This window comes from Bos taurus, chromosome 22, assembly GCF_002263795.3.
Source record: "Bos taurus isolate L1 Dominette 01449 registration number 42190680 breed Hereford chromosome 22, ARS-UCD2.0, whole genome shotgun sequence".
Taxonomy (NCBI): domain Eukaryota; kingdom Metazoa; phylum Chordata; class Mammalia; order Artiodactyla; family Bovidae; genus Bos; species Bos taurus.
The window spans coordinates 11,737,838-11,765,645 of record NC_037349.1 but is presented as its reverse complement, the minus strand read 5'-3'; the positions used below and the strand labels follow the sequence as shown (position 1 = coordinate 11,765,645).

At 46.5% G+C, this 27,808-nt stretch overlaps 1 protein-coding gene across 2 annotated transcripts; it reads right to left on the bottom strand.

Annotated features, from left to right (window-relative positions):
- Positions 1 to 1,692: 1,692 nt before the first annotated feature.
- On the bottom strand, positions 1,693 to 27,546 carry SLC22A14 (solute carrier family 22 member 14). 2 transcript variants are annotated; one of them, XM_059879982.1, is made up of 11 exons: positions 27,487 to 27,546; positions 13,040 to 13,554; positions 12,251 to 12,354; positions 11,889 to 12,043; positions 10,756 to 10,924; positions 7,408 to 7,528; positions 7,068 to 7,165; positions 6,596 to 6,810; positions 4,789 to 4,897; positions 3,971 to 4,174; positions 1,693 to 2,044 (listed from the first exon to the last, which is right to left on the bottom strand). In XM_059879982.1, exons 1-11 carry the CDS (start codon positions 27,539 to 27,541, stop codon positions 1,867 to 1,869), a joined length of 1,923 nt encoding a protein of 640 aa, XP_059735965.1. In that variant the 5' UTR covers positions 27,542 to 27,546; the 3' UTR covers positions 1,693 to 1,866. The 2 variants fall into 2 exon arrangements, with proteins under 2 accessions (XP_059735965.1, XP_059735964.1); XM_059879981.1 differs by lacking the exon at positions 27,487 to 27,546 and adding an exon at positions 27,300 to 27,388.
- Positions 27,547 to 27,808: the final 262 nt, after the last annotated feature.

Here is a 27,808-nt window from a genome sequence, read left to right as displayed (position 1 = left end):
TAGGGGTGTTCTAGATCTTCTGCCAGTCACATCTGTGGCCACCAGCTCTTTCGACTCTGCCCCATCAGTTTTCTCTGTCTGGACCCATGTCTTCCTCCTGTTCCCTGCAGCACTGGCTGAATCCTTCCAGCAAAGTAATGTGAGATGACGCGTTTAAACAGAGCTAATGTGTGGGCCATCACAGTTCACAGACAAGCCTCTCCCAGAAGGAGCAAGGGAGGCCTTTTAAAATATCCTGTCGTCCTGTAAGCAGAAACTTCAAGAGATCTTTTTTCCTGGGCCTTTCAAATCCCTCTTTGGAGGCAATCCTGGGAAACAGGGTAAAGAACAGAGAAATCAGAAAATGATACCTTTATACATTTAGAATGGATAAACAGCTAGGTCCTAGTGTATAGCACAGGAAGCTGCATCCAACATCCTGGGATAAACCATAATGGAGAAAAACATTAAAAAAAAAAAAAAAGAATGTGTATATGTTTATAACTGAGTTACTTTGCTCTACAGCAGAAATTAGCACCACATTGGACATAAATCAACTATACTTCAGTCAAAAAAAAAAAGAAAATGGTATTTTAAGATGGAGTCCTGGACACTAGCTTCTTACTGTCCTCAAATTTGGATGCCCTGCTGCCCTGCACTCCAGCCCCTGCCCAGGGGCTGAGGTTCCATGAAAACACTCTTTCCTTCCTTCCCACAGAATCTCTGGGGAGTTAGCACCTCTCTGCAAACTGATAATGATCTTCCAAATAAACTCCTCTCCTGGGGAGGAGAGAGAGTAGAGCCCAGCTAACTGCTAAGTCACTTCAGTCGTGTCCAACTCTGTGCGACCCCATAGACGGCAGCCCACTAGGCTCCTCCGTTCCTGGGATTCTCCAGGCAAGAATACTGGAGTGGGTTGCCATTTCCTTCTCCAAAGCATGAAAGTGAAAAGTGAAAGTGAAGTTGCTCAGTCGTATCTGACTCTCAGCGACTCCATGAACTGCGGCCTACCAGGCTCCTCTGTCCATGGGATTTTCCAGGCAAGAGTACTGGAGTGGGGTGCCATTGCCTTCTCCAAGTAGAGCCCAGGGCCTGACCCAAATGTTTCTAGGTCTGACCAGTGGATAAGAAATTCTGGGCCCTGCCTGAAAGAGCCCATACACTGACTGGGAAGGCAGACTCACCTCCAGGGCAGCTGGGACTGTGAGCTGGGGTTTGAGGATTATCCTAAGGGTGGTGGAGGTCAGAGGTGAGTTGGGATGGAATCATCAAGGAAGACACAGCCCTCCCCTCTCCACAGGATGAGAGTGAGATAGGTAATCCCCAAGAGGAGTTTGGGAAAAGCAAAGGAAAGATGGCATGAGAAAGCCTTGTGCCATGGCACAAATGGGAGACCTTCTCATTATTCCTTTACATTCCACCCCTCCCTTGACAGGTGCGCACACAGGGGTGGGCCTGTGGAATTTGTCCCCAGCCTACACCCGAAGCAGGAAGCCCAGCCACACTAGTGGACACCTGAGCTGAAGGATGTGGGCAGCATGGAGGTGAGTGCTGCCCTTCCCAGTCCTGGCCCTCACAGACGTGACCCACCCCCACACTCCAATCAGATGACTTCTCGCTGTCCCCAGAGGCCAGCGGAGACATCAAGGACCACTCTCCTCCAGGCTTGGGCCCCTGGGTCCTCTGGACACAGTGAATTTTGACCTAGTCATCTCAAGTGAAACATGGTACTTTTATTGGAATGAATCACACACTAGCTCCCTGAGAGGTGGGAGGGCTGGCCTTGGAGCAGGACTGACCCTGCCCCCCAAGTCGAAATAGGCCTAGAATTCACAGCCCCATATCCAGCCACTCAGCTCCCACCCGAGGGCATGCAGGGCCTGGTGCTCAGTCCTCCTCCTTGTCTACTGTCTCTTCTTTAGATTGCAAAGACGGGCTGGAGAGGCCATCGTGGTCTATGCTTGTCAACCTGGCGTTGAGAATGGTGTTCTTGGCCGCTTCCTCCGTCACATCGTCACTCAACATGTCCTCATTCGAGAGTTCCTCGCTTATGCTCCTGGAGAAACTGTTGGAGAAAAAGTCTGAGCTGCATCCTTTTAGGAGCTGAGAAAACAGGCCAGGCCTGGCTGTGTATTCCTGAGAGGCGGGGCTTTCCCATGCCTTGGTGGGTCCCCAGCCAAGCTTCTGTGTGAGCCTAGGAGGGGTCCTCGCCTCCAGAATCAGGCCTGTTGCATCTCCCAACCCGGGTCAAACCCTTTGCTCTTCTGCATCTTTGGGATGCCGTTTACCATCTTCATCACTGGCATTTACTGGGCACTTGCCTTGTGCCACTGTGCCGACCACTCTACTATTTATTTATTTAATTTTGTTTTTTGGCCTCACCACACGGCTTGCAGGATTTTAGTTCCCCGACCAGGGATGGAAGCCCAGGTCCTTGGCAGTGAGATCACAGAGTCCTGACTACTGGAATGGCAGGGAATTCCCGCCAACCCCTTCATTTGGCTTTAACCTTCCCAATTCCTATGAGAGAGGAAGGCTAGGGTCTATGTCTTCACCTCTCTATGCCTCAGTTTCCTTAGCTGTAAAATGAGGGATAGTGACAGGACCTGCCTGTCACTACTGCACGTGGTGACTGTTAGGACACAGGTGGAAAGGCATGCAATGAGAACAGGCCCTGACACATGGGAAATGCTCCATGCACGTTATCATCCCATGTCGCAGATACTGAATCTCAGAGGTAGTAGGTCACCTCCCTGTGCACATGCTGGCGAGTGTGAGCAGAATAGAGCTCCAGGCTCCCTGGCTCCGGAGCCTGTGCTTTTAGTTACCATGCTGTCCCTCTGCTGCATGCCAGTCCCCCTCTCTACAACGGACCAAACGCCTATTCATCCTTCAAAGCCCTACTCAAATATCCCTTTTTCTGGGAAGCCTGCCCCAAATCCCTAAAGTAAAGCTCCTCCCTCCTGGGGTTCCTATAGGTCCTGTATATTCCTGTGTCAGAGTCCATTGGTGAAAACTGTTTGCATATCTGTCTCCCTCGCTCAAGCCTTGGAACCTCTTACCTCTGACAGCCCGGCTCTGGTACCATGCCTAGCTCAGGGGCTGTCAATGAGAGTTTAAACAAGGAGACAAGGGAAGTAGACCGATGGTGGGGAGGAGGACTGAGGAAGCCAGTGGCAGAGGCCCCTGTGCTATGAGCAGAGGGCACTGGAAGACATCAGGCAGCCTCTGCCCCTCCCTGTTGCTCAGGTCCAGGGAGAGAGTTGTGGGCTCTGCTGGCCTAAATCCTAGGAGGAGTGTTTCTACCAATCCTGACAAGCCTTCTCCAGGGGCACTTAAGAGACCAGAGACCAGAGAGTCCATAAAGCAGTTGGGTGGAGCCCATTTCCCAAGCGGGGTCCTGGGCTACTGGGGCCAAGAGGCCAGAGTCATCAATCAAGACTGGGTCCCTTTGGTGGCTTCCCGGGCTGCCTACTGGTTAAGAATCCACACGACCACTGCAGGGCGTGTAGGTTCAATGCCTGGTCAGAGAACTAAGACCATCCATGCTGTGTGGTGGTATGGGCAAAAAAAAATCATAATAAAAGACTGGGTCCTTTTTGAGGAACTGGGAGTTCAGAAAGGATTGGAGAAATACTCAGAAAGATGATTCCAAGCCAGTCCTCTGTGCCCTGGGAGGGGAGGAAGCCCAGAGCATCGCCACGGGCATCACCCGTGTAGACAGGCATCAGGGGATGAGGAAAGAAGAAGGTCTGCCCCACGCTGGGTCAGGAGAGCCAGACAGGATGGGAGCTGGCAGAGGCTGGGCTGGACCAAGGCAGGTGGCAGCACCCAGGAGAGCGAGGGAGTCTGTGTGAGTACAGAGTAGCCTTGGTATCATAGGCCTCCTGGCAGCAGGGCGGGGATGGATAGTGTCTGACATGCTCTCATGGCCAACAGCTTGAAAACCAGGCCCTGTTCTGGCCAGAGTCCAGAAGCCACGCACACTCACCTTGTATGTGGGGCAATGTGCTCCAGGGTATCAGGCAGGGGCTGATCTTGCGTTTCTGGCATACTGGAGCAGTAGAACAAAGCCACGAGGGCCGAGAGGCAGCAGAGAATGATGGCTAAGATGGCAATGTTCTGGCTGACGAGTGTCAAAGAAGAGATGCCTCCAGCTGCCCAGACCAGAGACACTAGACCCAGACCTGTTGCCCTGGAAGGGGAGGTGAGAGTTCATTTGGAGGCTTTTTGGGCCCAGCGACTGGACTGGGTGGGAAAAGCAGCTTCCCAAAATCCCACACCCTCATCTCTACCCTGTCCAACTCACTGTGCAAACTTGGAGAATTTAGTTCCTTGTTATTGCAAGGTAGGTAGTAATTTTTTATGGAGCCAGGAGTGGGAGAATTATAAGGCTCATACACCATAGTGTGGGTGTGTGAGGGTGGCTGGGGAGGGGGATACTACAGCCATCGTCAAGGGTTCCTCTGGAGAAGGGCCTGAACCTCAGAGTGGCCCAGACACAGTTTAGGCAGTCAGTGCAAGTCAGGGACTGGAGTCAGACAGCCTAGGTCCAAATCCCACGTTTGCCATCTGCTATGTCTGACCTTGAGCCAGTGCCCTTACCGCTCTGATTTCATGTCTGAATTAGGGTTGATGATGGTGTTAGGGGGATATTTAGGGTGAGAGCTAAATGGAGTAACCCATGTAAATTACTGAGCAGGGTGCCTGTCACCAGGTGAATGCCCAGTCTCAGCTGCTGTTATTCATTCTATTACTGCCCACCCCCACCCATACCCCGCCCCCACCATCACCCACCAGGCCCCCTACCTGAGGACAGTGGGGAAGAGTTCAGAAGTGTAGATGTAGAACATGGTGATGGAGGCGGCCAGGTTGAACTCTCCAAGCAGGGTTATCAAGACCACGAGGGATTTCAACTCTGTGGCCAGACAATGCAGCCGCCTGAGTCTGTGGCCACCCTTCCCTCGGGGCAGCCTGGGGAGGCCTGCCCACTGGCCCTCCCTCAATCCCCCTCAGAAGGCATCTGGACAGTCCACCCCCCACCACCTGGTCAGCTGGCCAGCAGACTCAGAGAAGGGTCAGTCTGCTAGAGGGAATAAGTACATGAGCAGGCAGAGCTGGTCAGTAGAGTGGGGCCCGTGTGGGCTCTCGGCCAGCACCCACTGTGTGGACTCCACTCCTGCATCCCTGCCTCCAGGCTCTCTGTGATCCTCCACAGGTTCACCGAGGCCCAGCTTCCCCCACCCCACCGCCTGCTCCTTCTGGAGCATCCATTCAGCCCCAGCCCGGCATCTTGTGTGCCTGGCTGCCTGCTCAGGGCTCTCCCCACTTCTCCTTCATTCTCTGCCAGGTAGAGAGGGGTAAGGGGGCATTTAGTCCCCGGGGCCTGAATGGCTAGACATTCCAGGATGCCCAACTCTGGGGAGCCAGATTATACATTGGAAGAGGCAGAAATGATTTCGGGAAAGCCCATTCCTCAGGCCTAGGGGAGTTGAACCCAGGCTCACTGACCTGGAGCCAGGAGTTCCAGCTCCTCCCCTACCAGCCTCTGCGGGACCCTGCCCTAGGCCTCCTCCCCATGCCCAGCTCTGGGTCTGGCTTCACTTGGCTCTGGGATGAAACTGGAGACCTAGTTTTGTTTACTGGGGATTTTCCTCCTAGTCTGTCTAGTTTCAGACAGTTCTGCTTAAATCATTATAGACCCACATTTTAAAAAAAAACCACTGAATAATAAAAACTGAATAATGGCTTTGTTTCTTCTGTTTTGTTTTAGCCAGTCAACACTGCCAACAGCAGGAGAGGGAGAGAAAGGGTCCAGGTCAAGACACACAAAATTGCAGCCCCCAGGGAGAGTAAGGGAATGCCATGAGGCAGATCCTGGACACAGCCTCCCTGACCCTGGCCCCAGAGGCTGAGGGGGCTCCTGTGGTACCCATTCTGATCAGGTGAATGAATGCTGACATCTTAATGTCCACATCTCAGCCCTGCCACATTCTGCCAGCCTGGTGACCTGGGGCATATGCATTGTTCTAGGACTCTGCAATTTTGAAAATACTGAGAGTCCGCCCTCCCATTTCCTTCCCTGGTTCTGAACTGACAGGGCACGGGGCATGGGGCCCCCCTGGGAATGAGTGGCCTCCATGCAAGAATTGTTCCTGAGAGTTTGGCCCAGTGTTATGCTCAGTCTTCAGTGGGCAGTTGAGCTTTTCCTGGTGAGGCTACAGATGACACAGGGCTGGGGTGGCAGTTGAAGACTACTTCTACTGCCTCTGTTCGCATTTAATTATTGATGTGGGTAGGACTCGAGGGGAAGAAGGCTGCCCGCTCTCCTGCCCAAGGACGATTCCTCTGAACAGCACCTCTTACCCTCCCAGGACCCTGGGACCTTCCAGTGCCCTGTCCTGGGAGGCCCCTCTTCACCCATTCTAGAGAATGGTTCCCTTCTCAGGAAGTGCTAGGGCCACTATAGGGCTGGCGGGCTGTGGATGCAACAGGCTGACCCCCAGGGTGTTGTGTTGCCTGGATAGGGGCAGGAGGCACGAGGAAGGGATTCGAGGAAGCTAGAAGGTTGGGGGGTGCCATCAGGGAGGCGGAAAGGGGGTTGTGGAGGCTGTACCTGATGGGAGCGTAAGGCTAAGGAAGCACATGATGGCACCTTGGAACAAAGTCACAATCAGTGTTCGTCTCCTCTTCAACTGCTCGATGAGAAAGATGCAGCAGAGCCGGGCGGGCACCTCCATCATGCCAGGAATCACTTGTGTGAGGTAGATGTCCACACCCAATTCCTTTATCTTGAGGCCCAGCATGTAGTAATTGCAACCGACGGCAAACCTGGAATTCGTTACCGGAAGAGAGAGACACTCCAAGAAAGACACACGGAAAGCCAGGGCCAGGAATAAAGACAGGCAGAGGAGAGCATGGCAGGGTGGCCATGGAGGACAGGAACAAACACAGAGATCTGGGTTCTGCGGGCTGCACCAGGGTTCTCAGGCCTTGCTCCCCCACCGGCCCCCCAACATCTATTCTCTCCCTGGATCCCTGAACTGCAAGCCCATTTGCAGTCCCTGCCGCCAGCCCCGGGTACTCACCATATGCTGCACATCACCAAGGTCAACTTGCGGAGGTCCTTGTTGCTATAGAAGTCCAGGATAGAGGCCGAAGCCACCTTCTTTCCAGGCAGTTGCAACTACAGGACAAGCAGGACCGGCCACAGCAGGGCCAAGACCCCAGCTTGCTCCCCGCCAGCGGGACTCACGAGGTTCCCTGCCCTCTGCCTCCCAGGGCCAGCCTGGCCTCTGGCTTTTCCCTGGCAGGGTTCCATTTTGCCATCACTCTTTTCCTCAAGCAGTGGGCTGGGGACACCCTCTGGGCCGAGGTCCCATGTAGCCCTCCTGCCCGGGCCCCGACTCCAGGCCAGAGGTCTCTTACCTTATCCAGCAGACTTAAAGGAATGGTCTTTTTGTTCACACCAGCTGCATAGCACAGCACTTGCTTGGCCTCCTCCAGCTTTCCTTTCATTATCAGCCACCGTGGGGACTCTGGAAGAATCCTGCATGGCCCATCCCTCTCTTACCCATCACTCCAAGATGGCCCCATCCCAGCCTCAGCCATGGCCATTCTGTTCCAGCATGAGGTGACTCAGATGTTGGAGGCTTTGAAGGTGACCATCATCTTTGGACTCCCATACCCACTCCTGCCCAAGCCATTCTACAGTATCCACCACTGCTCAGTGACACCCCGGCCACTGGCTGCTTCTGCACCACAGCTTCTGTCCCCCTCAGCCACCTCTAACAGCTATTTTCTATCTTAGGGGTTGTCCACACCTGCCCAGACATACTGAGGCCTCTTCCCTCTGCATCCACATCCTCTGTTAGAGCCTCGTTCTCGTAGTTGGGGATTCTCCTGTTTCCTATCTCCTAATAGCCTGGAGAGTATGGGAGACAGGACCCCAGTTTTGACTGCAGGGCCCAGCGCCTGCCTGGGTGAATGGAGGTCTCTACTCCAGCCCACTTCCTCCTGGTTACATCTCCCGTTGCCTTTGACCTCAAAATAACCCTAGGTCCTTGGTTCTTCCTAATCCTTCCAAGTTGAAGAACCTACACATTTTAACATTTAAAGCACTTCTTAAGTGTCCTTATTTTATCAGTCTGTTAATCCTCTGCCCAACCCAGATCTAGTATGACTATTCCCAATGTATTCTCAGCCTCAGGGCCTAGTGGCTTGCCCAAACTCTCAGAGGCGGAGCTAGTATGAACCTCAGTCCCCTGGAAAGGCACTCTCAACAAAACCTTGCCATCAGCCCCTGCTGATTTCTTGTAACTGTCCCTCTTCCTGCCCCAACCTGGACTCTGCAGCTGGCCACTGTACACACACACCCAGGACTCTAGAGACAACTTCATCCCCTCTACCTGCCCCTGCTCCTGTTCCCTACCCCCTGCAGCCCCCCAAGGGGCCAGCAACCAGTCACCCTGTTATCCTCCTCCATTCTAAGGCTACAAAACTGTCCTCAAGTCATTAAACTGGGATGTCTCCAAAAAGATGGGAGATTGACCACATGCCTACTGAAATAGAGGAGTGAGGAGCTTCCCTGGTGGTCCAGTGGCTAAAATTCCATGCTCCCAATGCTCGAGTTTGAACCCTCATACGGGAACTAGTCGCTCAGTCATGTCCAAATCTTTATGAGCCCATGGACTGTAGCCCACCAGGCTCCTCTGTACCAGGGATTCTCCAGGCAAGAATACCAGAGTGGTTGTCCTTTCCTTCTCCAGGGGATCTTCTGGACCCAGGGGTCAAGCCTGATCCCCCAAGCTGCAACTAAGAGTTTGCATGCCACAAGGAAAATGGAAGATCCCATATGCTGCAACTAAGACCTGGCACAATCAAATAATAATAAATAAATTTTTTTTAAAAAAGGAGTGAAAAAAGATACCAACCCTCAAGTAGGAGAGATGGGAAGAAAGATTTGGCAAGTACATGAAGCCCAGAAGTGGATGAAGTGGGCCGACTGGGCAGGCAAGGCCCGTGCCGCACAGCTGGAGAGGTCAGAGAACCTTGCTCCTGGCTTCAGAGGACCCTGGAGACCCCAGCCCTCAGATGTGGAATAGTTGGCACTGAAAGCATAGGAGAGGCTGAAACTGAGGAGGACCCTGTGAGGATCCTGGGTTGGAAACCTTTCTGTGTCCCCCGTTTCTTGTTTGTAGGGAACAGACTCCAACCTCCATGAGTGTCCCTGAATGCCAATGGACTAATCAGGGAAGGGAGGGGATGCAGAAACAAGGAAGGAGCAGCCAAGAAACAGCAGTGCAGATTTGGGGCAGGGTCCTGGCTCAGCCTCAAGGGATACACATAACAATATCTTCTGAGTTCTTTATGAAGCCCCCAATAAATGGAAGCTGTCAGCACTCTTCATTCCAAAGAAGACTACCTAAGGCCCAATTAAAGGAACCAGAGAAGCTCATCAAAAGATTACTTGAGGACTTCCTTGGTGGTCCTGTGGCTAAGACTCTGTACTCCCAATGCAGGGGGCTGGGTTTGACTCCTGGTCAGGGATCCCACGTGCCATAACTAAAAAGATCCCATGTGCTGCAACAGATTTGGCACAGCCAAATACATAAAACAAACAAACACATATATATATATATATATATATATATATATATATTTTTTTTTTTAATATTACCTGAAACCAGATTAGAGGAGTATAGTTCCTGCACATACCCTAATCTTATTAGCAACTCCGCCCTTGAACCATTACTATAAAACTCCTCATTGAATCCTCTCGGGTTGGGACAGTTTCTGCGACAGGAGCCTGCAATAAGGCTTATTCTTTTCTGTTTCACTCAAAACTGTGTCTCTAAGATTTGATTTGCCATTGGTGCACAGAGGCTGAGTTTTCAGCATCAAGGGTGAGGAAGAAGGGAAATGAAATTAAAAAATGAAATCAGAGAAAAAAGGAAGAATCGAATATAACATGGAACTTTTTTACCTGAAATTTCAGCTGAATTCCTAAAGCTGTTAAGAATGTCTGATAACCTCACCTTCTAAAGACAGGTATTACCACCTTCAGGACAGCATTTATTATTAAAAAAAAAAAAAACCACCACGGCCCAGTGGCCATCTTCCTTTGCCAACTAGAAAGGCTAGAAATTTCCTGTTCGTGGAAGTGAGAGTCTTGAATCTCTTTCTCTCCCCATGTTGCTCATCTACTCATGAAAGACACAGTCTTCAAGTCATCTACTCAAGCCTGATGAAAAGCACAGTCTTGGAGAAAGGGAGTCTGTCCTTACATTCTGTGGCAAGATGATCCTTGCTTCACCCAGAACTGCCAAACCCTTAACACGGTGATTTCAGTTTTCTCCCTCTCTGCCTTCTCTTTTGTTCCTCTCCTTTTGCCACCTGGATGACTCTATTTTTTCAGGGCCTCCTCACTCCTCAATCTCCTCTGGCTCCACAGAAGCCACCTCAAGGTCACCAAGACCAACAGATGCTTCTCACCTTTCTTGCCTTCAACTCTGACCATTCCCTAATCCTTAAACTCTTGCCTTTCAACATTTTTTTCTTCTGGTTTTCTGACCACCTCTCTGATATCTCTTTGAGGATCTCCTCTGATGGCATAAATGCTGGGGTTCCAGAGGGTCTGCCTTGTCTCTTTCTCCTCTCATATACTTTCTCCCAGGGAAAATCCCATGCACTCCAACCCTTCACGGACTCCCCACCTTCCTAGTCTCCAGCCCATCAGACCCATCCTTGTGGCATGTCCTATATTTGTTTGCTCACCAGATATAGCAGATGAGGGGGAATATAGGTGTTCCTCCCAACAGAAACAGCAGCCGCCAGTGGGGAAGGCTGTAGGAAAGTCCTGTCAGGAAAACGACTCCCATGGCGAAAAAGCAGTGTCCCAGGATGAAGGCGTAGGCCCGGTACATGCCCATTAGCCACTCGGTGACTATGCAAAGGACAAAATCGTAATCAGCTCAGGGTTCACAAGGCTGCCCTCACACCCAGGCTTCTGAGATGCCCCAGCTCTGCTCAGGGACTGGCGTTCTCCTGCCTGCTTGGGATCTGGGTCCAGAGACAGCACTTCAAAGCCACAGAGAGTGCCTAAGTGTCCCCAGGGCACATTGCAGGCCCTCGCCCGAGCTCCCAACCACAGAGGTAGCCTCCACTTTGTCCTCATCCTGGAAGTTCCCTCTAAACACCTCCTGCCTGACCACACACCTATCACTGAGAAGGCCTGGTCCTGGGCACAGGACTTCACATGTGGCCTGACACATGCAAGGCGTCACTGTCCTTGTCTTTACTCTTAGTGCATCAGTGCTTTGGCCACTTAGAGCTCAGCCTCTGTGGAGGACCCAGTTCCCTCTGGCTGGGACTCTGGAAATTTCCCAGTGGGAAGCGGGAGCGGAGTTCCCCAGCAGGTTTCACACAAGGCCATGGCAGCAATAAATGTATGGGTGCGTGGGAGTTTTGCATCACGGGTTGGGGGTGGGGGGCAGAAATCCCAGCTCTTTCACACAACTACCGTGTGACCCTGAGCAAGTTGGTTAACTTCCCAAGGTTCAAATACCTTCCTCAGCTAAAGGAATAGCAGAATAGTCCCTGCTGAATAGACAGTTGCCAGGATGAAAGGAGTCAGTACGTGCTTACTAGCGACCTGGGCTTTCTTAAGAGTTGAATAGGCATAAGCCATGTAGGTGAAGCAGGGAGTGTGAAGGGGCGGGAGATGTGCGGGGTACCAGGGGGATGATGGTGCAAGGGCAATGTGGGCACAGATTTTCTGGCATCCCTCAGCCTCCACTGGCTGCCAGGTTGGGCCATAACCCTAACTGTCCGGTGGGTTCCCAGCAGGTGCACGCCGGCCCCACCCCCTTCCCAGCGCCCCGCCCCCAGCGCCCTGCCTCACGCCTCACGTAAAGCCGAGCTGCTGATGGCGTAGCCCACCACGGCCTGGGACACACAAAAGCGGAAGAATATATACTGGTTAAAGCTGCTGACAAAGGCTGTCCCGAAGCCGAAGATCATCAGCTCCAGCAGCGACAGCAGGATGGTGGGGTAGCGGCCCAACCTGCAGGAGTGGAAGGGCGCTTGCGCCGAGACCGTGGATCTCTGCGGGTGGCCCCACTCCGCACTCAGGACCAGATCCTGAGCCGTCCACCCGCCTCTGGAGTGCCCCTTCCCTTGCCTCCCTTAAATTGAGATTCATTGGCTCTGAACGGCCACGAAGAAGAGGGAGGGATGTCCCAGGGCCCAGAGGAAACTCCAAAAGACTTACTTGTCAGTTATGAACCCGAAGAAGAAAGCCCCCGTCAAGAGCCCAGCCAAGAACATGGTATGCACGATTTCCTTGTTTGGTTCCCCGCCACACACCAAGTCAAACTGGGGGTTATATGCAGGGATTGGCCACAGGCCTCCACCCAGGGCCTTCTAGGTCCAGAGACTGAGCCTCCACCCAGGGTGGGCTTTTAGGCAAAAGGGGCCAGGGGCAATGGCAGGTAACTTGTGTGCAGCAGGCCTCAGCTGCGTTACCTCTGCATCCCACCTACATCTAGCAGACTCGAGGAACTAGGGCTGGAGAGAGAGACTGGAGACACAGGCCAAGAAAGGGGATAGATGGACAGGTGACTGAGCGAAGGCCAGAATCACCAAAGACTCTTTCCCAAATACAGATGCTAGGCTCCAGGCTAGAGAATCAGATTGGGCAGACCTATGCTGTGAAAGGGCCAGGTTAACAGCTTAGGCTGAGAAACTGTTAAGAGGTACCAGATCAAAGCTGTTCTTTCCCCAATTCTCTAACTTTTGTGATTTTTGAAGGCAGAGCCACAACTCCAGAAGCAATTTCCTGGACAGATGGCAAACACCACCACCTGCCCATACTCCCCAGCCTACTCGAGCTTCCTGGCTAAGATTGGTAAGCCTAGGGCTGGGCAGAAAGAATCCTGTTTCTGCCCTGGCCAAATGCTTCACCTTCGTGGGTCTCAGTTTTCCCCCCACTGTTCAGTGAGGGTGAAGTCACATCTCTGGGGCCCTGGGGTAGCTTCAGACAACTCAGGACAAGGCATACCTCATTTATCAGCGACCGCCTCTTCATTTCAGGATAGATCCACCCATTTTGACATGAGTCTGTGTGATTGAGGCCAAATTGGATGATAGAATGCAGATCCCATTCCACAGGCACGTACATGAGGCAAGTCAGGAAACTGCCATTGGGTGCACGGGGCAGGGTCAGATTCATCTGCTCAGCCTCTGTCAAGTTGCTGTCTACTGCCAGTATCCAGCTGGTGTTGCAATAGGGCTTTTGGGGTGTGAACAAAAAGATATCAGCAAACATGAAGAAGGAGGCCAAGAAGTTGGGAATAAAGTTAAGGGCCACCAGCCTCCGCTGGAATGTGCCAAACTCCCCCACCACATCCATAATGTTGGTTAATTTATCATCCTGGGCATCTATGGCCCTCAATCTCTGTAATAGCATATCCAGAGAACAGGAACGGGGGCTTTCTGCTCCGTCGTGTTGGTGGAGGTTCCTGGGATGAGGATGGGATTTGAACTCTATCTTGAGGCTGTTTTCCTTTGCCATCTCTGCAAAGAAAGGATGCAGCTCAGTCTTCACTGACACCACTTTTCAGAACATCAGAGGCCAGTGTGGGAGCCACTGGCCAGAAAGTGGCCTCTCTGGCTTGAAAACAGTTTAGATCCCAACCTCAATGGCCTCTGTAGTTCCCTCCTCTGTTTCGGAAATTTCTTAATTTGTCCCCCATTGTCCCACCCGTTGGTGACATGTAGAACACTTAAGATTTTTTAATGTGTTAGAAAATGCTCTGTTATCATGAATAGCTAAGTCCTGAGGAGATCCCCTGAAACTTACCCACAGTAGAAACTTTGTTTATACACGTACACACACACATACACACACACACAAGCTGAGGCACAACCAGTCTTGCAAAAGATAGGAGAGGTCTCCGGGGATCATTGCTTAAAAAAATTTTTTTTTGGCTTAGAAGTGGCCATGAACTGAGGCCAAGGTGGGTGGCAAGAAGCCTTGGCTGCAGAGGTGGGGAGCCAGGAATGGTGCCATGGGGTGCCAAAATGGTAGGGTATTGGACAGCAGTAGCATGCCGAGCTGGAAAGGCACGCAAAGTGGAGAAGTGAGGTAGCAAAACTGACTGTAAGGATATTACCTTGGAACAGCAACAAGGGAGTGGGGGGACCTAAGCTTAAAACTCTGTTTTGAGCAGAAACCCTCAGCAGAGCTGAAGAGATCTTGGGTTGGGGTACCACTTGGCTATCAGCAAAAGTAGATGCAAGTCTGCTCGGAAGGAAAGTTTCTCCAAACTAAGCTGGCAAGGTTCTCACAGATTAAGATGAAGCCAAGGACTCGAAACAAATATTATCAAATTCTTGAGAAGTTAAGTCATTCTGAGAGTAGGAGGTGGAAGTTACAATTATGGAGACGGACTTACAATCAGAGGCAAATAGCAGATACTTTGGAGTGAAGACACAACTTGTAAAGTTAAAAACTACGGAATAACAAGTTGTTGTTCAAATAAACACCCTAAAGGGAAGATTAAATAGATGCAACACAAAATGAATGAGACAATAGAAGAGGACTTCCCTGGTGGTACAGTGGTTAAGAATCTGCCTGTCAATGCAGGGGACACAGGTTCAATCCCTGGTCTGGGAAGACTGCACATGCCGTGGAGAAACTAAACCTGTGCACAATTATTGAGCCTGTGCTCTAGAGCCTGTGCTCTGCAGCAAGAGAAGCCACAACAAGGAGAAACCCGTGCACCGCAACTAGAGAGTATTCCCGCTCTTCATAACTAGAGATGCCTGTGCAGCAATGAAGACCCAGCGCAACCAAAAAAGTAAATTAAAAAAAAGAAGAAGAAGATAGAAGATTTAACATGCATCCAGTTGCAGGCTCAGTGGGAGAAAGAGAGAGTTGATATTTAAGGAGATAAAAGCAATCATTTTCTAAAAGTTGAAAAACACAAATCCTTAGACTCAGGAAACAGCATATCCCACTCAGGATAAATAAAAGAGAAATCCACTGTAACACAGCTGCAGAACACCAGTGACAAAGAAAAGATCTTCAAAAACATCTAGAGAGAAGATAGCTCAGTTCAGTCACTCAGTTGTGTCCTACTCTTTGCGACCCCATGGACTGCAGCATGACAGGCCTCCCTGTCCATCACCAACTACCAGAGCTTGCTCAAACTCATCTCTGTCGAGTCAGTGATGCCATCCAGTCATCTCATCCTCTGTCATCCCCTTCTCCTCCTGCCTTCAGTCTTTCCCAGCATCGGGGTCTTTTCCAAGGAGTTGGCTCTTCGCATCAGGTGGCCAAAGTATTGGAGTTTCAGCTTCAGCATCCGTCCTTCCAATGAATATTCAGGACTGATTTCCTTTAGGATTGACTGGTTTGATCTCCTTGCTGTCCAAGGGACACTCAAGAGTCTTTTCCAACACCACAGTTCAAAAGCATCAATTCTTTGGCGCTTAGCTTTCTTTATAGTCCAACTCTCACATCCATATGTGACTATGGGAAAAACAATAGCTTTAACTAGACAGACCTTTATCAGCAAAGTAATGTCTCTGCTTTTTAATATGCTTTCTAGGTTGGTCATAGCTTTTCGTCCAAGGAGCAAGTGTCTTTTAATTTCATGGCTGAAGTCACCATCTGCAGTGATTTTGGAGCCCTCCAAAATAAAGTATGTCATTGTTTCCATTGTTTTGGCATCTATTTGCTATGACGTGATGGGACTGGATGCCATGATCTTAGTTTTCTGAATGTTGAGTTTTAAGCCAACTTTTTCACTCTCCTCTTTCACTTTCATCAAGAGGATCTTTAGTTCTTCTTCACTTTCGGCCATAAGGGTGGTCATCTGCGTATGTGAGGTTATTGATATTTCTCCCAGCAAACCACTTCAGTATTCTTGCCTTGAGAACCCCATGAACAGTATGAAAAGGCAAAAGGATAGGACACTGAAAGATGAACTCCCTAGGTTGGTAGGTGTCCAATATGCTACTGGAGAAGAGTGGAGAAATAACTCCAGAAAGAATGAAGAGATGGAGCCAAAGCAAAAACAATACCCAGTTGTGGATGTGACTGGTGATGGAAGTAAAGTCTGATGCTAAAAAGAACAATATTGCATAGGAACCTGGAATGTTAGGTCCATGAATCAAGGTAAATTGGAAGTGGTCAAACAAGAGATGGCAAGAGTGAACGTCGACATTTTAGGAATCAGTGAACTAAAATGCACTGGAATGGGCGAATTTAACTCAAATGACCATTATATCTACTACTGTGGGTAAGAATCCCTTAGAAGAAATGGAGTAGCCCTCATAGTGAACAACAGAGAGAAGAGAGATCATGGACAAATGCAGTCTTTTGTTAAGAAACAAAACTTGTGGACAATATATTTGGATAATTTTTTTTACTTTCTTTTTGGAGGAATTTTATACTAAAACTGACCAAATCCTTTCTGTGTAAGATAAGACATTTGAACCATTGAGATCTAAGTTGTGATTTTAAGCTTGTTACATTTTTTTCTTTTTTTCCCAGCCTACTCTCCCAGCTTCATTTGTAGTTACTCTGTTCCATGTACAGAGGGTTGTGGTCACTCTGGGTTACCTAACAAAACACTATGAAGTTTCATGTTTACATTCCTGCTCTTCTTCTTAGCTGCTAAACTTAGGCATATCTGCCTGTTACATTTTTATAAGGGTGAAATGTTACCACTACTTTAATTACTGTTATAAATAGCTTTATAATGTTGAAGAATCACTGTTTAAGATTTTTGACTCTTCTTTTTTTAAAAAAGAAACAGAAGTTGTTAAGCAACAAGGAAACCAGGAAGAGTGAAGAGTATCTTCAACATTTTGACAGGAAATAACAGCCAACCTAAAACTGCTTACTCAACAAAATTATCTGTCAAGAATTAGAGTAAAATACAGTTATAGTCACATGTTGAGGCAGCAACACACTGATGGCACTTCTAAAGGATAAGGAGGAGGATGCGCCAAATAAAACGAAATGTATGCGAAAATGCAAAATCCTATAACACAAAAGTCAAGCAAATGGTTTTGGTGGGAATTCCCAGGCAGCCTAGTGGTTAAGACTCTTGAGTGTTCACTGCCAAGAACCTGGGTTCAATCCCTATCTGGGAACTAACATCCCGAAAGCTGTGTAGCATGGCCAAAAAAAGAGAATAGTTTGGATCAGGGATATACGGTGTAGTGAAAAAGGAGTTCAGAAACTGTGTAAAAGAGGAACTCATTAATAAATGGGTCTTAAACTGTTGGGAAAAAAATAAAGGATTAGGAGGAAGAAAATTATGTCAGGACAACCTGAGATGCAGTGGTGAGCAATCAAATATTGCAGTAAATAATAAAAGCTCTGTTCAACTGTAGAATTAAAAAAACAAGATAAGATGGTGGGTAGCAATCATATATGTTAGGATAGGTATGATCAGAACCTGGGTTATCTTAAAATCTTTCTATTGTTCAAGGTAGAGGAGAAAGATGCCAAAATTTCAAAGTTACTTTTTTTTTTCCGGCTGTGCTTCCTGGCTTGCAAGATCTTAGTTCCTCAACCAGGAATCAAACCCATGTTCCCTGTAGTGGAATCGCAGAGTCTTAACCACTGGACTTCCAGGGAAGTGCCTCAAAGTTACATTTGCATTTGATAAAAATTTTAAGGATGACCACTATAATAGTATAGCTAGAAAGAGTAGTGGAAAAAGACTAAAGAGAAAAACAAAACCCAAACCTCAGTCCAGAAAAAGTGAAGAAAAGAAAAAAGAAATGTAGAAAAAGTGGAATTCAATAAACGTGATTGGAAGAATGAATCAAAGTACATTGATTATCGCCGGTTAGTAATGCAGAGACATGGGTTCCATGGGTTCGATCCCTGGTTAGGGAACTAGGATCCCACATGCTGTGGAGCAACTGAGCCCACATGCCACACACCAAGAGAAGCCCTCAAGGGCTATAACAAAGACCCCACATGATGCAACTAAGAACTGACACAGCCAAATAAATAAATAATGAAAACCACAAAGGCTGAAAAGAACGGTCATTTTTTAAAAAAAGATAGTTGGTTTCAGCTTTCTAAAAATCAAATTAATATGCTGTTTTTAAACAGTCCAGTTCAGTTCAGTCACTCAGTCATGTCCCCCATTAACCACATTAACCACAGCACACCAGGCCTCCCTGTCAATCACCAACTCCCGGAGTTCACTCAAACTCATATCCATTGAGTTGGTGATGCCATCTAACTATCTCATCCTCTGTCGTCCCTGCTCCTCCTGCCCTCAATCTTCCCCAGCATCAGGGTCTTTTCAAATGAGTCAGCTCTCCACATCAGGTGGCCAAAGTATTGGAGTTTCAGCTTCAACATCAGTCCTTCCAATGAACACCCAGGACTGATCTCCTTTAGGATGGACTGGTTGGATCTCCTTGCAGTCCAAGGGACTCTCAAGAGTCTTCTCCAGCACCACAGTTCAAAAGCATCAATTCTTTGGTGCTCAGCTTTCTTTATAGTCCAACTCTCACATCCATACATGAGTACTGCAAAAATCATAGCCTTGACTAGATGGACCTTTGTTAGCAAAGTAATGTCTCTGCTTTTCAATATGCTGTCTAGGTTGGTCATAACTTTCCTTCCAAGGAGTAAGTGTCTTTTCATTTCATGGCTGCAGTCACCATCTGCAGTGATTTTGGAGCCCAGAAAAATAAAGTCAGCCACTGTTTCCACTGTTTCCCCATCTATTTGCCATGAGGTGATGGGACCGGATGCCATGATCTTAGTTTTCTGAATGTTGAGCTTTAAGCCAACTTTTTCACTCTCCTATTTCACTTTCATCAAGAGGCTCTTTAGTTCTTCTTCACTTTCTACCATAAGGGTGGTGTCATCTGCATATCTGAGGTTATTGTTATTTCTCCAGGCAATCTTGGGCAGCCAATATTTCCCCATTTTCCCAGAACATACCCATTTTCTGTCTTTTATGCTTCTGTAATAAATCATAGTGCCCCCTTTCCCTCCCACAGGTGTCCTGATTTTGATGACAAATGGTCACTGCAAAAGTGAGAGCTGCTCAGTTGTGTCCAACTCTTTGTGACCCCATGGACTGTAGTCCTTCAGGCTCCTCTGTCCATGGAATTTTCTAGGGAAGAATACTGGAGTGGGTAGCTGTTTCCACTCCAGGGGATCTTCCCAACCCAGGGATCGAACCTGGGTATCCTGCATTGCAGGTGGATTCTTTGCCAGCTGAGCTACAAGGGAAGCCCACTCTGTAAGAAGGTACACTTAAAGCATACGGTCATGAAAGGCTGAGAGTAAAAGGATGTAAAAGTTATATTCAGTTCAGTTCAGTCACTCTGTCGTGTCTGACTCTTTGCAACCCCATGAATAGCAGCACGCCAGGCCTCGCTGTCCATCACCAACTCCTGGAGTTCACTGAAACTCATGTCCATCGAGTCGGTGATGCCATCCAACCATCTCATCCTCTGTCGTCCCCTTCTCCTCCTGCCCCCAATCCCTCCCAGCATCAGTCTTTTCCAATGAGTCAACTCTTCGCATCAGGTGGCTGAAGTATTGGAGTTTCAGCTTCAGCATCAGTCCTTCCAATGAATATTCAGGACTGATTTCCTTTAGGATTGACTGGTTTGATATCCTTGCTGTCCAAGGGACTCTCTCACAGTTCAAAAGCATCAATTCTTTGGTGCTCAGCTTTCTTTATAGTCCAACTCTCACATCCATACGTGACTACAGGAAAAACCATAGCTTTGACTAGACAGACCTTTGTTGGCAAAGTAATGTCTCTGCTTTTTAATAAGCTTTCTAGGTTGGTCGTAGCTTTTCTTCCAAGGAGCAAGCGTCTTCTAATTTCATGGCTGCAGTCACCATCTGCAGTGATTTTGGAGCCCAAGAAAATTAAGTCTGTCACTGTTTCCATTGTTTCCCCATCTATTTGCCATGAAGTTATGGAACTAGATGCCATAATCTTAGTTTTCTGAATTTCTGAGTTGAGTTTTAACTCAGATTTTTCACTCTCCTCTTTCACTTTCATCAAGAGGCTCTTTAGTTCCTCTTCACTTTCTGCCATTAGGGTGGTATCCTCTGCATATCTGAGGTTATTGATATTTCACCCACAATCTTGATTCCAGCTTGTGCTTCATCCAGTCCAGCATTTCACAGGATGTACTCTACATATAAGTTAAATAAGCAGAGTGACAATATACAGCCTTGATGTACTCCTTTCCCAATTTGGAACTAGTCTGTTGTTCCATGTCTGATTCCATCTGTTGCTTCTTGACCTGCACACAGATTTCTCAGGAAGCAGGTAAGGTGGTCTGGTGTTCCCATCTCTTTAAGAATTTTCCACAGTTTGTTGTGATCTACACAGTCAATGGCTTTGGCGTAATCAGTAAAGCACTAGATGTTTTTCTGGAATTCTCTTGCTTTTTCTATGATCCAACAGATGTTGGCAATTTGATCTCTGGTTCCCCTGCCTTTTCTAAATCCAGCTGGAACATCTGGAAGTTCACAGTTCACATACTGTTGAAGCCTGGCTTGGGGAATTTTGAGCATTACTTAGCTAGCGTGTGAGATGAGTGCAATTGTGCGGTCATTTAAACATTCTTTGGCATTGCCCTTCTTTGGGATTGGAATTAAAACACCTTTTCCAGTCCTGTGGTCACTGCAGACTTTTCCAAATTTGCTGGCATATTGAGTGCAGCACTTTAACAGCATAATCTTTTAGGATATGAAATAGCTCACCTGGAATTCCTTCACTTCCACTAGCTTTGTTCATAGCGATGCTTCCTAAGGCCCACATGATTTCGCATTCCAGGATGTCTGGCTGTAGGTGAGTGATCACACTATCGTGGTTATCTGGGTCATGAAGATCTGTTTTATATAGTTCTTCTGTGTATTCTTGCCACCTCCTCTTAATATCTTCTGCTTCTGTTAGGTCCATACCATTTCTGTCCTTTATTGAGCCCATCTTTGCATGAAATGTTCCCTTGGTATCTCTGATTTTCTTGAAGAGATCTCTAGTCTTTCCCATTCTATGGTTTTCCTCTATTTCTTTGCATTGATCACTGAGGAAGGCTTTCTTATCTCTCCTTGCTATTCTTTGGAACTCTGCATTCAAATGGGTGTATGTTTCCTTTTCTCCTTTGCCTTTTGCTTCTCTTCTTTTCTCAGTTATTTGTAAGGCGTCTTCAGACAACCATTTTGCCTTTTTGCATTTCTTTTTCTTGGGGATGGTCTTGATCACTGTCTCCTGTACAATGTCACAAACCTTTGCCTGTTCTTCAGGTAGTCTGTCTATCAGACCTAATCCCTTGAGTCTATTTGGCACTTCCACTGTATAATGGTTAAGAGATTTGATTTAGGTCATACCTGAATCATCTAGTGGTTTTCACTACTGTCTTCAATTTAAGTCTGAATTTGGCAAGAAGGAGTTCATGATCTGAGCCACAGTCAGCTCCTGGTCTTATTTTTGTTCACTATATAGAGCTTCTACATCTTTTCAAAGAATAGACATCATATAACTCTTTTTTTTTTTTTTTTCTTTTTGGCCAGCTGTGCAGCATGTGGGATCATCCCGACCAGGATCAGGGACTGAACCCCGGTCCCCTGCAGTGGGAGAGTGGAGTCTTAGCCAGGGAAGCACCAGGGAAGTCCTAGACCTATCTTCTGACTGTTGTTGTTTTAGTCACTAAATCATGTCTGACTCTTTGGGACCCTATGGACTGCAGCCCTCCAGGCTCCTCTGTCCATGGATGTCCCAGGCAAGAATACTCAAATGGGTTGGCATTTCCTTCTCCAGGGACTCTTCCTGAGCCAGGGATCAAACCCGCCTCTCCTGCATTGGCAGGCGGATTCTTTACTGTTGAACCACCAGGGAAGTCCCATCTTCTGACTATGATGTAATTAAATTAGAAATCACTAACAAATGGTTAATTTAAAATATATATTTCACACAGGCGTAATACAGTTACATTAATCCATCACAGTCTGCATTCCACCCTGGGATCCCTCCAGCTTTTAAATAATTTTTAAAAATTTTGTATATGGTATAGTTCATTCTTTGGGCTGTAAAGTTCTATGGGTTTTTAACAAATGTGTGGAGTCATGTATCCACTGTATCAGACAGATGTCTCACTGCCCTAAAAGAATCTGTTCTCCACTTATTAAACCCTGCTCTCTCCTCTCAAACCCCTCTCAATGACTAATCTTTTTTACATGTATCTTGCTTTTTCTGCAGTGTCATCGATGTGGAATTATAGCGTATATAGCCTTTACAGACTGGTTTCTTTCACTCAGCAGTATGCATTGAAGGGCCATTCACACCTTTTCATGGCCTAATAGCTTGGTTTTTTTTAATCCCTGAATATTATTTTTCAGTGTACGCATGTACTACAGTTTTGGTTTTTTTTCCATTCATCTATTATTGAGGGATATCTCAGTTGTTTCCAGTGTTTGGCAGTTGTGAATAAAGCTGCTATAAATATTTGCATGCAGGTTTTTCTGTGGACAAAATTTTTAAGTGGGTTGTGTAAATACCTAGGAACACAAATGTTGGGTCATATGGTAAAACTATGTTTAGCTTTGTAAGAAATTGGAAACTGTTCCAATGTGGCTGTACTATTTTGCACTCCTACCAGCAATGAATGAAAATTCTTGTTATACTGCATTCTTGCCAGCACTTGATAATGGTTTATTGGACCTTAGCCATACTAATAGATGTGTTCTTTTTATTTTTTCATTCTTTTAAACCGCAATTCCCTGATGACAAATAGGGCTTCTGTGGTGGTGCTAGTGGTGAAGAACCTGCCTGCCAGTGGGTCAGGAAGACCCCCTGGAGGAGGACACAGCAACGCACTCCAGTATTCTTGCCTGGACAATTCCATGGACAGAGGAGCCTGGCATCACAAAGAATCGGACACGATGGAAACAACTTAGCACGCATGCACAATGTCAAATAATGTTGAGCATCTTTTCATATGCTTATTTGCTATCATGTATCTTCTGTGCCCATTTCAAAAAATTGGGATGTTTACTTCCTCATTGTTGAGCTTTGGGTTATTTGTATATTTTGGATACAAACCTTTTATTAGATATTTTTTGCAAATATTTTCTGTGGCTTGTGACTTCCCTTTTTATTCTTAACAGCATCTTTTGCAGAGCAGAAGTTTGCTTTAATAAAATCCAATTTATCATTTTTTTCTTCCATAGATTTTGCTTTTGCTGTTGTATCTAGTAATTCACTGCCAAACCTTTTAGATTTTCTCCTAGTTTGTCTTCTAGAAGTTTTATATAGTTTTGTGTCTATGACCATTTTGAGTTAATTTTTATAAAGAGTATAAGATCTGTGTGTACATTAATATTTTTTACATTGTATTTTTGCATATGGTCATCCAGTTATTCCAATACCATTGTTGAAAAGACCATCCTTTCTCCATTGGATTGCGTTTTTTTCCTTTGACCAGTTAACTATATTTAGGCAGGTCTATTTCTGGAGTCATCTACTCTCTTTCATGTTTCTGTGTGTCTATTCTATTTGCCAATACCATGTATTTTGATTATGGAAAACCTTACAGGAAGTCTTAAAATCAGGTCTTTAAAGCCTCCAACTTTGTTCTTTCTTATTACTGTGTTGAATATCTCTTAATAAGTCTTTTGTCTTTCCATCTGAACTTTAGAATCAGTTTGCTGATATCTGTAAAACAGCTTGCTCTGCTTTTGATTGAGATTATATTGAATCTATAGATTAGTTTGGGAAGAACTGACATCTTAACAATATTGAGTCTTCTAATCCATGAACATGTAATATACATATATTTTTTCTAAAATTTTATGAATACATATTTTAAGTTAATAAAAACTTTGAATATCTCAGAAGTCAAAGAAGAGATCATAATGAAAAATTTTACACTATGAAAAAGTTGAGTGATAACAACACAAATGCTTATAAGTGAAAATTATAAAACTTTATACCATTCATATCAAACTTATGGGCGATATAAAAAGTGGTACTCTGGAAAATGTATAGTTTTAACTTGCTTTATAATAGAAAATCAGAAAGACTGAAAATTAAAGAACTAAATGCTCATCATAAGAGAAAAAAGAACAAAAGAATAAACCCAAATAAAGGAAAAAGATTATAAAGTTAAGACAGAAATGGAAACAGTGAACAAAAACAGCCAGATACGGAAACAACACCGTGTCCATCGGTGGATGAATGGATACAGATAACGTGGTATTTCACTTCACACAATGAAATACTACTTAGCCATGAGAAAAAACGGAGATCCTGTCATTCGTGACAACGTGGATGGATCTCGGGGGCATTAACACTAGTCAACAGACAGAGAAGGACAAATACCACAGGCTTATCACCTATATACAGAATTTTTGTTTAAAAAAGAGTCAGACAAGTGAAAACAAAGTGAAAGTGATTTCTGGGAGTGGGAGAAAAGAGAGAGGTTGGTAAAAGAATAATTACTTTCTACTGTAAGATGAATAGGCCTAAGGATATAATGTAAAAACATGTGACTATAGTGGATAACACTACATTGCATAATTGAAATCTGCTAAGACAGCAGAACATAAATTTCTCACCAAAAATCATAATAAATAAATAGGTAGGTAATGGATGTGTGAACTAACTAGATGGAGTCCTTTATATATATATATATATATATATATATATATATATATATATATATACACACACACACATATACACACACACACACACACATTTATTCCTGAGTTTTCCATCCTGTTCCATTGATTTATATTTCTATTTTTGTACCAGTATCATACTGTTTTGATGACTGTAGCTTGGTAGTACAGTCTGAAATCAGGAAGCCTTATTCCTCTAGCTCCATTTTTCATTTTCAAGATTGCTTTGGCTATTTGGTGGGGTCTTTTGTGTCTCCATACAAATTTTGAGTATTTTTGTTCTAGTTCTGTGAAAAATGCCATTGGTAATTTGATAGGGATTATATTGAATCTGTAGTTTGCCTTGGGTAGTATACTCATTTTTGACAATACTGTTTCTTCTAATCCATGAACATGGTATATCTTTCCATCTGTTTATGTCTTCTTCGATTTTTTTCATCAGCATCTTATAGTTTTCAGAATACAGGTCTTTTGTCTCCTTCAGTTCAGTTCAGTTCAGTTCAGTCAGTCGTGTCCGACTCTTTGCGACCCCATGAATCGCAGTACGCCAGGCCTCCCTGTCCATCACCAACTCCTGGAGTTCACTCAGACTCATGTCCATCGAGTCAGTGATGCCATCCAGCCATCTCATCCTCTGTAGGTAGGTTTATTCCTAGATATTTTATTCTTTTTGATGCAATGGTAAATGGAATTGCTTCTTCTTTTTTTTTTTTTTTTGGAATTGCTTCTTAAATTTCTCACGACTTAGTGACTGAAGAGCAACAACAAGCAAATATACCTGATAGCCCTTGCTGCTGCTGCTGCCGCTAAGTCGCTTCAGTCGTGTCCGACTCTGTGCGACCCCATAGACGGCGGCCCACCAGGCTCCCCCGTCCCTGGGATTCTCCAGGCAAGGACACTGGAGTGGGTTGCCAGCCCTTGGGCCACAACTAATGAGCCCCTGGGCTGCAACTACTGAAGGCCATGTGCCTAGAGCCTGTGCTCCATAAGAGAAGCCACCAAAATGAGAATCCCATACACTGCAATTAGAGAGTAGCCCCCATTCTGCACAACTATAGAAAGCTCGTATGTAGCAACAGAGACCCAGCAGAGCCAAAACTAAATAAATAACATAATTTTTAAAAACCTTTAAATTATAAATTTGACTACTCAAAAATGAACATTGTAAAGTAAAAAACCACACAACTGGGAGAATATATAACAAACATGCATCAGTCGGGGGATAAAAAGGATCAAGAATGTGTAAAGAGGCCACAAATCAATAATAAGACAATATAAAAATGGCCAAAAGACATGAATGGGCTTTTCAATAAGAGAAAATATAAACAAACATATGAAGAGATGCTCAATCTCTTTAATAATAAGGGAAATGCAGATCAAGACCACAATTTACACTTTGCTTGAGAAAATTTAAGAAGTCTGACAATACTCAATATCCATTTTTCATACATTTCAGGCAGGAGTATTCATGGTTCCATTTTGGAAAACAATTTGGCATTGTCTCGTAGAGCTGAATATCCTCACACCTTGAGTGTGTGTGTGTTGTGTCCAACTCTTTGTGACCCCATGGACTGTAGCCCTCCAGATTCCTCTGTCCATGGGATTTCCCAGCAAGAATACTGGAATGGGTTGCTGTTTCCTCCTCCAGGGGATCTTCCCCACCCAGGGATCACACCTGTGTCTCCTGTGTCTCCTATATTGGCAGGCAGATTCTTGACTGCAGAGCCACCAGGGAAGACCCAACCTCACACCTTATGACCCAGCAATTCTATTCCCACTTGTATATTCTGGGTAAACATTTGTACACATGATCCAAGAAGAGTATCAAAATATTCATGATAATACATTCCAAATATGGGAGGTGGGGAAAAGAGCCCAGAAACCCCATCAAGAGAGGAAGGGATAAACTGTGGTATATTTCTCTAATGGCATACAATACAGCAGTGAAAATGAATACACTTCAGTTATATCTCTCCAGATTTGACCAGCCATTGCTGGATTTGTAGATACAAGGGACTATTAGCCAAGGAATTGTGGGCAGTCTCAAGAGGCTGGAAAAGGCAAGGAACTACATTCCCCACTAGAGCCTCCAGAAAGGAATACAGCCTTGTGACACCTAATTTTAGCCAAGTGAGGCCTATTTTGGCCTTCTGACCTGCAAGACTATAATACTTCTGTGTTCTTGAAAGCCAGTAAGTTTGTGGTAATCTGTCACAACAGCAACAGGAAACTAGCAGAGTGTGTACGTGTGTAAGGTTGGAGAGGGTGTCACACAATAGAGGAGACTTCCTAGGGAGGGAGGGAAAGAGGGGAGTGAAGGAGGGAGGGATGGAGAGAACTTTTGTTTTGCTCACAAAGATTTAGTTTGGGGCCTGGAGCCAGCTTCTCTGGTAGAGTTCCCTTCAGTGTCCCCCAAGCATCACCTGAATGCCCAACAGGGGCCTGACAGTCTGCAAGAACCTGAAGCATTTGTTCCCAAAGGTCCCCAACCAAGTGGACAGGCCCCAGCAACTGATTCCCAATATAAAAAGAGGAAACTGAGGCCTGGGACAGGGAGGTACAGCCAGGAGCAGCCCCCTTTCTGAGGGCAGGAAATGGCCAGATGCTACATCTTAGAACTCACGCTTCTTGGGAGGGCAGTCTTCTTCCATAGACTTCCCACAGTTGAACAGGGTCTGGCAGGCTCCTGTCAACATCTATACTGAGAATGTGGCCCCACAATTCCTGGGTGTCATCATAATCGAAACCCTTCACACCCTCCCAGCCCTTCCTCCCTAGAGACAGGACCACAAGCTAAAGCCAGGGCCCACCTGACCACAATCCAGGCCCAGCCGGACCCTTGGAAGCAGAACCCTTGGGTTCCATGGTGTCCAGGGAGCAGTGTCACAATGGGGTGGGTAGGTCCTGGGGTTGGGTAGGATGAGGGGGAGCAGCATTCTACCACTGGGGCACACCTGGCCATAGGCCCTAGGAACAGAAGGGGCAAGGCAGACTGGGAAAATCTCCGCATGAGCCAACCCCCTGCCTTCATGCAGGCTGTGCCCAACACCCAGAGCACCTGCCTCCCCCATGATGGCTCCACCTCCATTGTGGGAAATCCTCCCATCCTTCCAGGCACCACTTGCTCACCTT